This window comes from Hippoglossus stenolepis, chromosome 13, assembly GCF_022539355.2.
Source record: "Hippoglossus stenolepis isolate QCI-W04-F060 chromosome 13, HSTE1.2, whole genome shotgun sequence".
Taxonomy (NCBI): domain Eukaryota; kingdom Metazoa; phylum Chordata; class Actinopteri; order Pleuronectiformes; family Pleuronectidae; genus Hippoglossus; species Hippoglossus stenolepis.
In genome coordinates, this window is record NC_061495.1 from 9,294,647 (window position 1) to 9,310,286 (window position 15,640).

The window sequence follows — 15,640 nt, forward strand, 5'->3', positions numbered from 1 at the left end:
TGTCGTGAAGTCACAGACTAGTCTACTCTCAGTGTTAATAGCATAATACTGTCATTATTAAATAAAATAACAAACCAGACTTTTATTTTGAAAAGAATATCAGTGCATCACAGTATCAGTATCAATGCTGAGGTTGCACATCACACCCTCACCCTCCTCCTCCCTATTTCTACGCCTCAGCAGTCCACCCTCTGCTTTTCACCGTGGGTGGTAAATAACGGGGGCCCACCCACACCCACCCAGGAAGGCGTCACTGTGTCACACCGACACACACACTTACATACACAGGGACAATTGTACACACACACGTGCCTTAATCACTCCATATCCCTGTGGGCCTGAATGTGAGAGCTGAGCAGGTCTGAACAGGTGGAAGGTGAAGGGAGCTTGCAAGTCATGGCTGACAGCACACACACATCACATCTGTGTTGTATCCATCACACATGATAATATTTATCCTAGAGGAATACTTCAGACACAATGCTTTTTTTAATCTTGGACACGATACAGTAATGTGCCTCATTTTTTTTTTTTAATTACAACATGATGTACACACATCTTTAAATCATTCCTATTACATATTGCATTATACCTGACAGTATTTTTGTATGCAGGCTAATATGTATGTATGTATATATTTAGTTGTGTATGATTTCACTTGATTACAAGACATCTATATATAATCACACATACGTATTTCTTTTATTAAAAATCTTGTCTCATGTTGTCATTGTTTAGCATCTATATCACTAACAATGTAGAAGTGTCCACCAGGTGTCGCCAGAAACCGTCCCCCCCATCCCACAGCTCATGTGTTTCAGCTGGATGAAGTTAAGAGGAGATGAACGTGTGCTCCTGTCAGGTGCTCGTCACAGGGCGAGACAACACATGGACACACACCTGCTGGAGAAAGATCTGGTGCTTCTGTCTGCAGGAATAACTCCGACACAGCTGACTCTGGTTCTGGAGGCTGCTTGGAGGGAGCAGGGGGGGGCGAGACAATACCTGATGATAACCTGTGGGCTCTGTGTGAGGCGTGTGTGTGTGTGTGTGTGTGTGTGTGTGTGTGTGTGTCCCATCAATCTTTCCTTGGTGCGTGAACGCGCGCCGCAATTGTGATCGGCGCGCGGATGATGGTGATGATGAGAGCGTGACCTCACCGCTTTCTGCACAGCTGCTGGAGAGAGAGAGAGAGAGAGAGAGAGAGAGAGAGAGAGAGAGAGAGAGCGAGGGGGGGTACACAGCACAGAGGCAGAGTGAGAGGAAGCGAGCCTCAGACACAAGTTGGGGGAGACACGGAGAGGATCGAACCAGCGGAGACACTCACAACACAACACGGGACTTCGTTGCTCGGCGCACGGGGGACTCCGTCGCGGGGGCGTCCGTGAGCTGCCTCCCGCCGCTGCGCTCCGCTGCCGCCCGGCATGCTCTGTGCCCCCGGCGGCGGCTCCTTCCTTCCTCTGCGGTCCACGAACCAGTCCCCGCGGCGTCCCCACGGCCACTGAAGCCCAGATGCTCACCCTCTCCGCCGACATGGACGACTCCTCGTCGCTGCTGGATCTGCTGGAGTGCTCGGTGTGCCTGGAGCGCCTGGACACCACGGCCAAGGTGCTGCCGTGCCAGCACACCTTCTGCCGCCGCTGCCTGGAGAACATCGTCAGCTCGCGGAACGAGCTGCGCTGCCCGGAGTGCCGCATCCTGGTGGACTGCGGGGTGGACGACCTGCCCGCCAACATCCTGCTGGTCCGCCTGCTGGACGGCATCAAGCAGCGGCCGCAGCGAGGCAGCATCAGCGGGGGAGGAGGAGGAGTGGGAGCCGGCGGCAGGCAGTCCCTGGCCGGCGGCTCCCTGCAGGGATACGCGGCCGGGCTGTCCGCCTCCCCTCCGGGCATCGCGATCCGAGAGCTGCCTGTAGCCACCCGGAGCTCCCCTGTGAAGGTTGGTTACTTCCCCACTATACACACCACATGACCCCGCAAGCTCTCTCAGTGGAGCAGCCAAACTATGTCCAAATGTTTCCACGTTTTATTCATCGTTTGTCAACAAAACAACTGCAACACAACTTCAACATTCACACGATTCCCTGTCCGTGCTGCTGCTCGGTAGATCTGCATGTGTTCTGGGGGGGAGAAGGTGTTTTTGAGGCCGATTGTTGTGATGATTTCCCCGCTCTGTGTTTGCTGGGACTGGGGGAACAGTGTGTTCACCACACCGCCTGCACTGACAGACACCCAGCCGCTGTTCGGTTCCACACAGTGAGGCAGGCCGACTGCAGCAGAGATTGTTTGATAATGAGGATGAGGAGGAGAAAAACAACAACTTGGAAGCAGAGTCCAACTTGTGAGAGGGAAGAGGAAGAAAAACATTGCATCACCATTATGCCCATGGTATTTAATGAAACGCAGACGTGAGTTGCTGTGGCTGTTGCTGATGACACAGATGATGCATTGGCTGTTGTTGTGTTGCTTTTGCAGAATAATGCACCTGTGATGATGTGAAGGCATTTTGACATCTTATTTTCTGTGATGCTGCTGAACTGAAGTGAGAGAGAGAGAGAGAGAGAGAGAGAGAGAGAGAGAGAGAGAGAGAGAGAGAGAGTGAGGGGGGGGCACCTGTCCTGTTGTAGCCCAGTGGCCCCCAGGCTGCAGCAGTGTGAGGTTTCATAACCCCACCAGCTCAGTGGGTGAGGAGCGGGGGAGCGTTGTTTACTTGCAGTGCACAGACTAGTGCATCCAGTGCGCTGTTATTTCAAAGCATGTAATGGGAGATGTGCAGAAGAATGAGGCAGTGAGTCAGACAATGTGATATCATCGACTGTGTTATGCAAAGAACATCCTCTTTTGCCTCCAACTGGAATCTAAAATCTTCCCCCGACCCTCTGGCAGTTGCATCAATGCATCGTTTTATTATATCCATAGTATAATGTAATGCAGGATCTGGAGCTGCAATGAACAACACACAGATTCCTGTTATATTGTTCCATTCAGAGCATGAATTCCTTTTTTTTATCCCCTGATGCATCCAGGAGCATAATGCAATCACAGAAATGTCAATTTTGTCTGACCAGCGGCAAAGAAATCCCCAAATATCCAATACGAGATACAAAGTGAAAAACGTGCAAGCAGTTCCTCTCCGCTCAGGTGTCAGTGAGTGCATAAAGAAACAATGATTTATGTGATATAAAAAAAAAAAATCCCTCACAGAGGAAACGCTAGTCATGACTTCACCCCTTTGACAGAGTTTCCTCCTACACGCTTTTCCTTTTAAAGAAAGACAACATTTCCAGGCTCGTGCCGTAACTTGCTGAGCTGGCTATACTGTATTTGTCTAAGGCGAGCTCCACTTGTGTGTTTTCTGATTAGTCCAAATCCGATTTGCATGAGGGTGGTCGTGGGCAGGTATGGTCACGTTTGTATATTTTCCCCTCCCTCCTTTTGAGTGAAGCGATATCCCCAATAAAGAGGAACGCGATGAATTATCGGGCCAAGAAAGGCCTCGCCATCAGCTCCCACACCCTCCCACTGGGTACACAAAGACTTATCAGGCGTGCGGAACCATTGATTGAGGCAGTGGAGCTCTTTGGCGTGATGAAGTGCAGCGGCGGCAGCGAGCGGTCGCTCATTCATGGCGACGAACAGGAATTCAAACCCTCAGTGACATTTCCACTAGCACTTAACACCCCACTTCAATTCACTCAATAAACTTTACCGCTCCCTGCAGAGCAATTTTAGGGATGGCACATGAGGACACAAAGCACATATACAAAAGACACAACAATGCAGAGTTTTAACAGCAGAAATATGTTAAGATCACACTGTGCTGGATACTTTATAGACGAATGCTTATCATAAGTTTCTACAGCCCAAGGTGACATCTTTGCCTACAGTTTACACCGGACAACTTTAACTAGAATAAATGACATTTCTACGGAGCGAATTAATGACTCGTGTTATATTGTGAAAAATAAGAGAAATTAGTAAGACGACAAGAAAGAGTTGCAGTATCCGCAGACACCTCCACAGCCCATTACCCTCAGCCATACCCTGCAGTCACTTTGCCCAGGTCTCGTCCAGGCTCCCCTGGGACCAAGGGTCAATGATGTAAGTGAGAATCATCTTACTCTCTGTGTGTGTGTGTGTGTGTGTGTGTGTGTGTGTGTGTGTGTGTGTGTGTGTGTGTGTGTGTGTGTGTGTGTGTGTGTGTGTGTGTGTGTGTGTGTGTGTGTGTGTGTGTGTGTGTGTGTGTGTGTGTGTGTGTGTGTGTGTGTCTATGCATTGGGATGTGCATCTCTCTGCACACAAAGACTCAACTTACAAACAGCATTAGGATGCATCTCGTATTGTATGTGGATATAATTTTAACCTGATTACATTTACACGTGTCTCCATATGGGCTGACACTACATCTGAAAATCAAGTTTGAAGGAATGTGAAATGACAAATTGGTTCGAATTTATTTTTCACTTACTTTAACATTCCGTGATATGGTGTTTTTTGACATTATCGTTGATTTCTCAGAGAATAAATCATGGATCTTGGATGAAAAAAACAAGCATATTAAGGGAACTGATATGTATGAGTGTGTGTAATTTGGTATGACTTGATTGAATTAAAGGGGACTGTTGGGCCTCGGCTGAGGAATGAGCTCTCTTAGTACCATTCTTCTGCTTCTTGTTGTTGGATGTGGACAATGCATTTACACTTGTATTCAGTGTGGTCACGATGCGTCTGATCGGATCACAGCCCTTCCACAGTGTGTCTTGGTTGCATTTAAACTTGTACTTTTGTGTGGTCAAGCTCTATTTAATTGCAATCCGATCGCCCCTGTCACACTTTAAGTTCAGGTGTAAATGGGGTAAAAGAGCCGTGGATTTGCTACTGGAGTCAAGTGTGTCTCTAAATGACTGAGTACCACCACACTCACACAGTCACTGAAGCAGTCAAACAGGTCAAACGCTGTACATCAGGAGTTAAGGGTTTTAGATAAGAATGAATGTGTTGCTATGGAAATGGAAGAAGAGGCAGACGTGCTGAGTCAGAAGTAAGTCGAGCTCTCTCACCTGCTGTTGTGCTCCTGGAGCGTCTGTTGCCGAATTTGTGCTTCGACCAGCGAGAATTTATCAAGGCTGATCAATTCTCAGTTTTTTGTTTTTTTTCTGACAGCTTCTGTGTAAAATTAACTTCTCAGAAACAGGCAATTTGCCAAGAGGTAGTAAAGAACAATACCTGCACAGGATTTCCTATGAATGTTTCATCCTGTCTTTTCGGTGCTACTTTCTGTGCTAAATCAGTTACTGGGTCAAGAATTCAACTGCAGAGTCTGTTCTCTTGGTTTTTCTCTCTTTTCACCCCAAAGACAAATTGTTGAGCCCGTCAGCCGCTGATGACTTTGGCAACCCTCGTCCCTCAGCTGCAGTGTTGTACATCAGCTGTCACACAAATGCCCAGCCACTTGTTTGCCCATTCACAGAGTGTGAAGACACAAAGAGTTGTTTTAACCATGAAGCAGTCATACAGTACGGAGAATGATGGGACTGATGAATCTCTTTTTGTTGTTGTTGTTTGTTGTACAATGTACTGCTCTGCAGCTGCTGTCGCACTTTGGCCTTGGACAGATTTCCCATGGGACAATGAAGTGTATTTGATTTGGGTGCTTTTCACTGTTCAAAAAAACCCACTAACGGCAATTCAATCAGGAGAGACTTCGATTCAACTGTTTGACAAACATTTAATGACATGCGCACAGAGAAAGTGATGTGAATGTCATAGTCTTTTGGCGTTTTAGAGCCCGATGTGATGTCATCAGGATTAGAAGGGGGTGGAGCAGAACGCAGGACAGGAATCCCCCCCCGGGGTCTAGACACTGTTGGTGGTTGAGAATCCAGATAAGGTGATAATGATTCTGCTGAAGATTGGAGGAGATTGAGGTGCAGGTGGGTTACAAGCGTCACTGTATGACGGCTGACTGCAGAAGAGAGGAGAGGGGATTTAAAGTTTGACAGCAGCCGCCTGATTGGCTGGAAGAGACTGTGACAGAATTTGATTGGCTGTTTACAAACGCCCACAATGAGCAGATTAATAAGCAAAAAGAGGGTGAGAGAATTGAGCTTGATTGAGTGGGGGAAAGTCTTCCTGATTGAACTCACGATAAGCTTCATTGATACAATCTGCATCGTTTTTTATCGGCTCCTTCTCCGATCCGCAGGGATGGAAACATGACATCTGGGTGAACGCGATCATTTCTCAGCCCTCCTCTTTCCTTTGGCCTTCTAGACGCTGAAGGCGCATTAAACTTCCAAGAGATCTCGTAAAAATAGCCATGAACGTTTGAGTACTTGTTGTTCTCAACAGCAATTTCTTTATTTTTTGTGCAAGATCCAACATTGGCAAGATGTGCAGTCACCGTTGAGTTTGAATAAGGGACTAGAAGCAAAAGACATAAAACTGTAACCACGGTAACATTGTCACTAATGTCCATCCATTGTGCTTTCTTCTGTTGTTTGTTTTGTGTTCTGCTTCCGATGACTTAGTTTCCAAGTACAGCAAAAACTAAATCTGAAAGTCAAACTCCTCGACCGGAAATGGGTGATCAACTGCTAATTTAGTTGTTAAAGTCATATTTGATGAGGCTGGCATCTTCACAGTTGGATGTTATAAAAAATGTATTCCAAACCTTCTGATCAGTTCTGCTTTAGTTAATCGAGTCCTCACTCTGACTCATGCCGTATTATTTTAGAAAGAAAAAAGAGCAAAGCACAGATTGTTGAAAAAACACAAAAAACCTTTTACTTTCAACAGATTTTAACTGCAGTTAACAAGCAATTTGTCGAATTTGTTGACGACAGGTTAAAAACAGAGTGGATCAGTTATTTCTGCTCTTTCTCTGGTATATGATGTGATTATTATCCATGTTTTTGTAGCTATGAGGAGTCGTCTTGTTATTGCTGCCAAAGAGGCGTTTCTTCTTCTGTTTGTCTGTTTTTCATTTGTTCACTGGATTTCCCACAAATACCAGAATATCAGATTTCAGTTAAATTTTGTTAGTCCATGGCTCGAGAATGAAGTTATTAGTTGTTGAAGTTATTTCTTAACATTGTGAGACACAGCACTTGTCTGTTTTCTCACGAAGCACGGCATCAACCTCGTAACACAGAGATCTGACACACCTATGCCATGATTGTGCATCATTTTGTTGAATACTGATCTATTATTCCATCATCCAAATTCAGTACGACTAACAAAACATATTTTGTCACATCATGCAGATTTGGTGAAGGTTTGCAGCCTGTGAGTGCTTTGTAGTTTGTGTAATTATTTCTGTGCGGAGAAGAAGAAAAAACGCTTCAGAGTGAGCCTTCTATCCCTCTCGGTTGTCTTTGTGCCATGTGTCATTCCTGCCCACTTCCTGGCAAATCCTGGCCTTGGACAAATGGAACACATACAGAGCAATGAAACAGTTTAAAGTATTCACAAAATAATGGTGTAATTTCCCGACAGAGAGTCAGAACTGATTTTAGAAGGATGTAGTGAGGTAATATTCCTGTGCTTAGGTACCTTTCAAACTGAACTAATGGCCTGAGGACTGAACCTCAAGACAATGCTTTACATCAGCACAACATGCAGGAAGCGAAACCTGTTTGATACTGAGCCTTTTGCACTGATTTGATTAAAAAGTTTTCAGTTGTCACAAAGGTAAAAGTTTGAAAACAGGCTGAAGCTTAATGCTCAATGCTTGACAGTGAGCCTGCCCGACGCTTGGTGTTGGTGCGATCGTCATAACGACAACAATCACAGTTTCACACATTGGGACGCACAACATACATAGCCGGCTTTCATACTAACGTACCATGACAACTATTAATACAATGCTAAAGAGAATGAACACGCATCAGGTTAGGCAGCTGTCTCCACTTTCACATTGACGTGATTTGATTGGCTAGTGCCTGCTCTTGAGTATTTGTTGAAACACCATTTCATTGGCTGGTTCTGCCGTTGCTGCATTAAAAGTTGGGCTCTGCTCAACTTCTGCCGTACACAGCACGAGCGACGTGACACAAACAAAACCACAACGCTTGACATCACCCCACTCAAAGTGAATGCCAGCATTTTGGTTGACGCGTCCAACATCTAACCCTAACCCTAATAACACAAGACTCCAGATAACAAAGGTTTTACATTGTTACTAAATCAATACCTGGCAATGGCCGTGTTGAATAAATTATTGAGTTTTTTTTTTATCTGTACTGGCCTTGCCTGATCAGCTTTGTTAGGTATATACTGTATATTAGAGTGGGTTGTTTTTTAAAGAGTGGGGGCTTATGTATTGTATTGACTCTCTTTTACACCCTTGTGACAAAAGCTTGGCCCTGTTTCATATTCATAAAGCCTATCTCATCATTTTAATGTGATCAATAGTCCAGTATATGAGCCAGAGTTGTGTTGTTGTCAGGTACAGACCACCTTGATGGAATAGTAAGTGACCTGACAATCAAAATGTGACACTAATTCAGAGAGGGTAACGTGATGTTATCAGCTCCTTTTATTCTGAAAATACAGTTTTTCTCATCAGATCTTTAACGCTATAACATTCATATATATAAAATATTTTATCCCTTTGTGAATTACAATATTATGTTTAATTTTACTTACATAGTCAACAAGAAAAAAGTAGATCTCACCTTTGACAAACCTCTTTGTGACAATGGGGAAATTTGCTTGCTCGTCCAATTCCCATCAAAGCTTTGTGTCACAATGATCTCAACCTTTGATCTTATCCCCATACCTGTATTTACCTGGGGTTGCTACGATGACGCCTGGGGTTTCCGTGGCAACATACTACTGCAACGACACCACCTTCTTTCATCTCTGGAGTGAGACAGTGCTTTGCCCTGTCATTCCCTTGTGTGTGTGTGTGTGTGTGTGTGTGTGTGTGTGTGTGTGTGTGTGTGTGTGTGTGTGTGTGTGTGTGTGTGTGTGTGTGTGTGTGTGTGTGTGTGTGTGTGTGTGTGTGTGTGTGTGTGTGTGTGTGTGTGTGTGTGTGTGTGTGTGTGAGAAAATTAGGTGGGTGTTCCAAAAAGGAAACAGCTTGTTATCAATACCTCTAATGATCCTTTGAACCTCCTCTTTGTATTATAATGTACTAGATCCCCCCCCCCTACCGCTGCACACACCTGCACATTCACACAAAGAGAGAAATGTGTCCAGTGAGATACTCTCTGACTTGAGAGGATGAACTGTGTGTGTGTGTGCGCGCACTTGTGAACCGTCTCTCTCTGCCGTCTCAACCGTTTTTTGTTAAATGAATACACACACACACCCGCACAAACATATTTTTCTCCTGTTTCGCTCTTTACTCATTCTTTCTCATCCTCCTCTCGCCTTTTCTCTGATGTTCATGTGCAGAGAATTTAATGAATTTTAGTGTTACCACACCATGAAGCTTCCTCAGACGCGCGCACACACACACACACACTTACACACACACATGAGCTGTGCCATTTAAGCAGTAGTTAAAACAAGACGACTGCGCTCTGTGTTCCCTGGAATGTCTTAGACACGATGCTGTCTTGTGCTTTTGTTACGTATATGTGCTCAAAATGTGTGTATGAAGGCATATAGTGTGCATTCATCTATTTCCAGGCTTGATTGTTTGTTTGCCAGTTGTGTTTTTCTGTACAAGACACAAGGCACAATTGGATTTTGAATGGTTTGTGACGAAGCTGCCCACGTCCACTATTCAAAATGTTGTTGAAACCATTTTCATGCCAAGATGTACCGTGTTAATGTTTCCCCCGGATTGTTCTCGTCGGCTTTGAAAAGCCTCTGAAATTGCATTCATTTTTTACTCTGCTTTGAAATACAGTGATAAAAAATACCATATAAACAAGAATAAGCAAAACTAAATTCCAACAGAGTCCCTGGCAAATGGTGGATTTGATGCAGTGGAATGGGGATGTTGTCAGCAGCAAGAAGGTTCCCAGTTTTGAATCCAGGTCTGTGTTCAGTTTGCATGTTCCCCCTGTTTTCTCTGCTTCTTCCCACAGTCCAAAGACATGCAGATTGGGGTTTGGTTAATTGGAGACTCTGACTTATCCATAGGTATTAATGAGAGAGTTGTTTGTCTCTGTATGCCGGTCCTGTGACACGCTGTCCACCGGTCCAGGGTGTACCCCGCCTCTCCTCCACAATCAGCTGGGATTGGCTCCAGTTCCCCCAGCGACCCTCAAAAGGATAAGTGGCATTTTTGATAATGGATGGATGGATAATAAGTCATTTTATGGTAAAACAGCTAAATGACAGATTACGCATCCATTTAGTGCTGGTTGTGGAGCCATCAAATTATTATTTTTGCTCCTCACGTTGATCTTGATTCTGAAAACACAGCTTGAGCTATCATGTTGATAATCTACTCATGTCAGAATGGTGCCTTCGTCTGATCGCTCACTATGGAGCTTCTTTACATAACAGCGTTGCCCTAATTACTTGAGTCCATGTTGCTCTGAATCTGGGTGATGCCATCTCACATCAGTCTCATCCTTGGCCCTGTATGGAGACGGATGCAGGTTGATCACATCACATGATGGATGGAGGCTGAGTGGTGGTTGCGGGCAGCTTGTAGCCCGGGAGATGGGGTAATGAGTGTCTGTTGTTTAGTTTTGTGGGGGGTGAATGTGTAATGGGTGTTAAAGCCTAAACAAGCTTGGGAGCTTGACTGCTATTCCCACGGGTGTATGGCTGGAATCCCATCAATCCCTTCCCCCAGTTGCACAAATACACACATGGGCACATACACATACACACGCACAATAGGTTAAAGGGTTAACCCCCTCACTCTTGATGCCATTGTTACTATGGAGATGAGGGTGAGATGTCACAAGCCACCGGTCAATCCGGTACATTTCATACGGAGGAATGGCGCCTTTTTTTATGGTTTGAATTAAAAACATGAAACCGTGACATGCAAACATGAAGATATTCTAACATCACATTTAGACATTTCAATATTGAGCAGTTCCAAAATTGTAGATCCAGAGAAAAGAGAAAATAATATAACTTGGGGCAGTAAATCCTGGCCGATATGAATTTTTGGTTGCCGATGTTGATACAGATATTGTGCAAGAAAAGATTTCCAATATCGGTAAGTTATGGAGAATTTAAGTTTAAGGGATACTCTTTGCTCCGAGTTTGACAGTCTTGTTATTATCTATCACACAACTATACCTTTGGAAGAGGGACAACTAGCGCTACACGTCCTCCTTTGTATAAACTGACTCCATCCCCATGGCCTTGAACCCAGAAATTCCCCAAAACTATTTTATCCTCTTGTGACATATGGTGCACTCCAGCAGCTGTAGCCTTTTATTATATATTTCTTTACACAAAATCAAGGAGATTAAAGATAAATTTCAAATTGAACTGAATGTTAATTGAAATGAAATTCTTCTCCTCGTTACAAGCCACAGGATGTAGCCCAAGAAAAAGTGTCCTAAGAGAACAGGGCCAAGCATTGAAACCACTTCAGTGCGCAATGGATCCTGTTTCGATGTGCTTGCTGTGCTACTTGCGGGTGAGAAACTCACAGCTTGGCATCGCACTGTATGTTTGTAACTAAAGAAAGCTACATTCAAACCAAATATCCTGCTGCTGTCTGTAACTGTCAATATGTAAACTTACCTCAAGCAGCAAAGAGCAGTTTTCTGCAATGTCGGAAAAAGTGCTACGAGTCATAGTTTGAGCCTCCAGGTAGTTTTATTTTTGTGTTAAGACTCTGCTGACTCCCGTCAGGAGCATGCGACATAATGTGTGTGTCTATTGTAACAAGGGATGAGGTTCCAGCGGTGATGTGCTTTGAGAAGTAGAACGGTTCTCTTGGGGGAAGCTTTTCGTGGAAACACATTGTGGTTTCTCCAGGTGTCAGACAGTGCCTGTGTGTGTTGGTGTGTGTGTGAATACGTTTCACTTCCTTCCCATCTTGTTGCAAAAATGCCTCCTCCATCCTCCACCTCTTCATCTTCCTCTGTTATAGAGAGATGCAGAAGTGCACCCACCACCTACGTTAGACTTGGCAGCAAACCGAGTCTTGGCTAAGGTAGAGAGGAGAGATCTGTGTACACACACGTACACACACTGACAGACACTGACAGATACACACATCTTAAGAGAATTTGGGAACATGGCAGCAAATACAGGTCGCCCTCTTCATCGACCTGCTGTTCATTCTCACAGCTCACAACTTCAATTCATCACCAGCGGTGTTTATAGATCTTCATGGACTCATTCTTTTCCCAGTTTTCTTATTTGACCCCCGGGACTGATTGAACTTAGAGGTAGTTAAGTTCCTCCCTAAAAAGAAATGTGTTTAGTCGGCTTTTTTGGCAGATTGAATGTCTTTTACTACGTTTAGAAAAAAGGGGAACAAGAGACACAAAAAAAAAAAACAGGACATGATAGAGATACTTTAATTTCACATAGGAGGTATTGGAATATTAAAATGAAATCCTAAAAACCCTAAAATGTGGTTTTGAGTAATAAAATAAATACGCTATCTATAAGTCATAGCATGTGTAACATCTACACTGTATTAGTGTGGTGATTGCATGAGGCCAAAATACTTTTAGGCCAGTATAAATTTCATTGCTGGCCCAATAACATTGCAGGGATATCATTGCACCACCAGTGAAGCATATGGCCTCCATTAACTACGACCATGAGCATTACAGCAGCCAAATTGTGACAACAGGAATATGAAGTCTTCTTGATGAGGACGGATGAGACATTCTTCTGAAATGTGTTCCGCCTGCATGTGAATTTTTTGGGGGTCAGATCAGAGCATTTCAGGTTATTTCGGGACACACTCTGATGCACAGTGTTCATGGCTGCAGTACAACTGTGATCAGCTTTCCACTCTGACGTCTGTGTCCAAACATCCACTCCTGGCTCTGTGTGTGTGTGTGTGTGTGTGTGTGTGAGAGAGAGAGAGTGTGTGCAAAATGTGCGTATGTGTGTTTGTGTATGCATAAATACTATGTGTGCATGTTTGATTTGGCGCATGCATGCGTAAGTGGGGTTCGATGGTGGTTTGTGTGTGTACGTGGGAATGTATTTGCTATGTATGCATGCATGCAATAAGTGTATAAATCACTCTGTGTGTGTGTGTGTGTGTGTGTGTGTGTGTGTGTGTGTGTGTGTGTGTGTGTGTGTGTGTGTGTGTGTGTGTGTGTGTGTGTGTGTGTGTGTGTGTGTGTGTGTGTGTGTGTGTGTGTGTGTGTGTGTGGTGTAGTCTGGCTGCTTTATGTTGTTATGCAGAATTTCTCAAGCTTTTCTAAAACTGAACTTGTCGAACGCGGTGTGTATGTGTGGGTGTGTGTGTGTGTGTATCTGGTCATGGGAGTGCATTAAAAAGAAAGGGAGGGTGCAGGGAAAGTTGGAAGGAAAACGTGAAAGCATGTGGCAGTTATCTAGTGACTTTTAGGGAGAACGTCTGCTGTGTGTATTTATGTGTTTCACAGTGATCTGGAGGTCTTCTCCCTCCGAGACAGGGATTATGTAAGCAGAGACAAGCGAGGCCAAATACCACACTCCCTCCGGATGTGTTGTGTTTAGACTGGGAACAATGGGAGCACTGGTTAAATTAAATGTAAAAACATCTTCACATTCTCCAGAGACACTGAGCTGACTGTCACTGTTCATTCTTGTCTATGAAGTGTCACTTTAGGAAGAGAGAGGTGGAAAGGGAGGAAGTGAGAGAAGACGAGACACATCAACAGGTACTTGTTACCATGGCGACATGCACAGTCTGGAGCTCCATCACTGTCATAAATCTACAGCATCTGAAGGGAGAGTTTACTTTTCAGTTCGTGTTTATGCTTGTGGTAGTAAAAGTTTCCTACAATCATTTATTGCAGCTTAGAACATTTGATGAAATTATTGCATGGAAACTTTAGAAAATGGAAAAGAGTATAAAATGCCAAAATAAATGTCAAAAATCGGACTTAAAAGGTTGTACTTTGTTTGCATGCGGCATTTTAACAGCTGCAGCGGATTCTTCACAGTTTTCAGGGGATTTGTCAGACATGATTTGTGTAAAAAGAACATTTAGAGCCTCACAGTTTGTATGGGTCGGATGCTTGGGGACGGATGCAGCTTAATTTGTCATTTAACCTGAGAAAATGACTCTGTTCTCTCTCTGCGTAACCCAATTAGTGTCAGTGAAGGAAGATTGCTCACGCAAAAGAAACAAACACCAGTTTACCAACTCATTCAGGAGCTTCCGCCCGATCATGGTGACAAGTGAGTTATGTTTATCTCTGAGGATTCGCAGAAGTCGCAGGAAAAACAACTGTCCTCCCCTGCATGAGCAACTCTATTTTTATGCTTGTGCATGTACGGATTGCGATGTCACTGTTATTACTCTGTTGTAAATCCCAGCTGGAATCAATCTCGCACACTTCTCTCACTCGCCATCTTCTATCCTCCAACTTTTTATTCCCATTTTGTTTCTCACAGCCTGGCATCAAGAGTGACAACCGCATAGCAAAACAACAGTGATCCATGATACATCATGATTTTTTGGGGAAAGCAATGAAAAAGCAAACTCATAATTGGTGCACTGCAAAATTGGAATACAAAGCATGGCAATTGTAAAGTTAGAAAGGTTCTGATTTCATTTTTTCTTCCTACTTGGACTTTTTCAGATATCGAGTAGCTATCCAATACAAGTGCATTTGGAAAAATAAGTCATTAAGTTATTAATGCTGTTGTGTGGCCTGGCTCATGTTAAACCCTTTGAAAAACAAATACACACAGAGAATTAATGCCATTGAACTTCTTTTATTATCTAGATTGATTGTCAGGACTGAAAAAGAACATAAAAAATAAATCCAGGAATGCACAACTATAAACTCATTAAGCACCAAAAAGTTTGTCTATTATCCTTCTTGCTTCGGAGCTGTCTGTCAAATTTATCGCGTTTTCAAAGTTTGCAGCTGCAGTTTGTCCTTTTTTCCTTTCTCTTCTTTTCTCTCTTCTCTCCTTTCTCTTTCACGTGTCTCCACTTCCTCCCTTTCAAAATGCTCGTCTCTGTCTCTGACTGACGTTTGTCCTCTCAGACAGGGACCTCCAGCAGCCACATCTCAGCTCTGCGTTCATTCTCTTCGTCTGTCCTGTTGGCCGAGCTCCAAACTCATCTCATTTTGTCTTTGCTCGAGTCCTGCCAGCGCTGGTAAAACACCATGGGTCATCACGCTGTTCTCTGGCACAAGCTACACATCGTCGCCATTGGGAAAACTCTTCGCATGTCCGTTGTCAGTCTTTTGTCAAATTTGGGGAAAACACTCTTGTAACCCAGCCAGTGTATGTTTTTTAAGGCTTGAAAGGTTGATATTAGTCCATCATTTACTCACACAGAGAACCACGCAGCCCTTCAGTTAAATAATTAGTGGTGTCTTTTGCACCCCATGACATTTGCAAAGTACCAGTTGTATTTGTCTTTGACGATCATTGTTATTTCTATATCTGAACATGTCCGACGTGTTTGTAAGAACTGGCATCAGATACTTCTTTTTCCTCTCCGTCTCCATTATGATCACCATGATTATGAATCAATTTGTTCTCATGTCTGTGGTTCCTTTTGCTGTTGTAAC

The 15,640-nt window shown here is 44.0% G+C and overlaps 1 protein-coding gene across 2 annotated transcripts in view; it reads left to right on the forward strand.

Annotated features, from left to right (window-relative positions):
- Window positions 1–1,059: 1,059 nt before the first annotated feature.
- LOC118119845 (E3 ubiquitin-protein ligase SH3RF3) overlaps window positions 1,060–15,640 on the forward strand; it is a 97,283-nt gene continuing 82,702 nt past the window's right edge. For both annotated transcript variants that reach the window (XM_035174205.2, XM_035174206.2), the window contains exon 1: window positions 1,060–1,938. In XM_035174205.2, coding sequence (XP_035030096.1) covers window positions 1,513–1,938 — 426 coding nt within the window. In that variant the 5' untranslated portion in view covers window positions 1,060–1,512. The remainder of the gene's footprint in view (window positions 1,939–15,640) is intronic.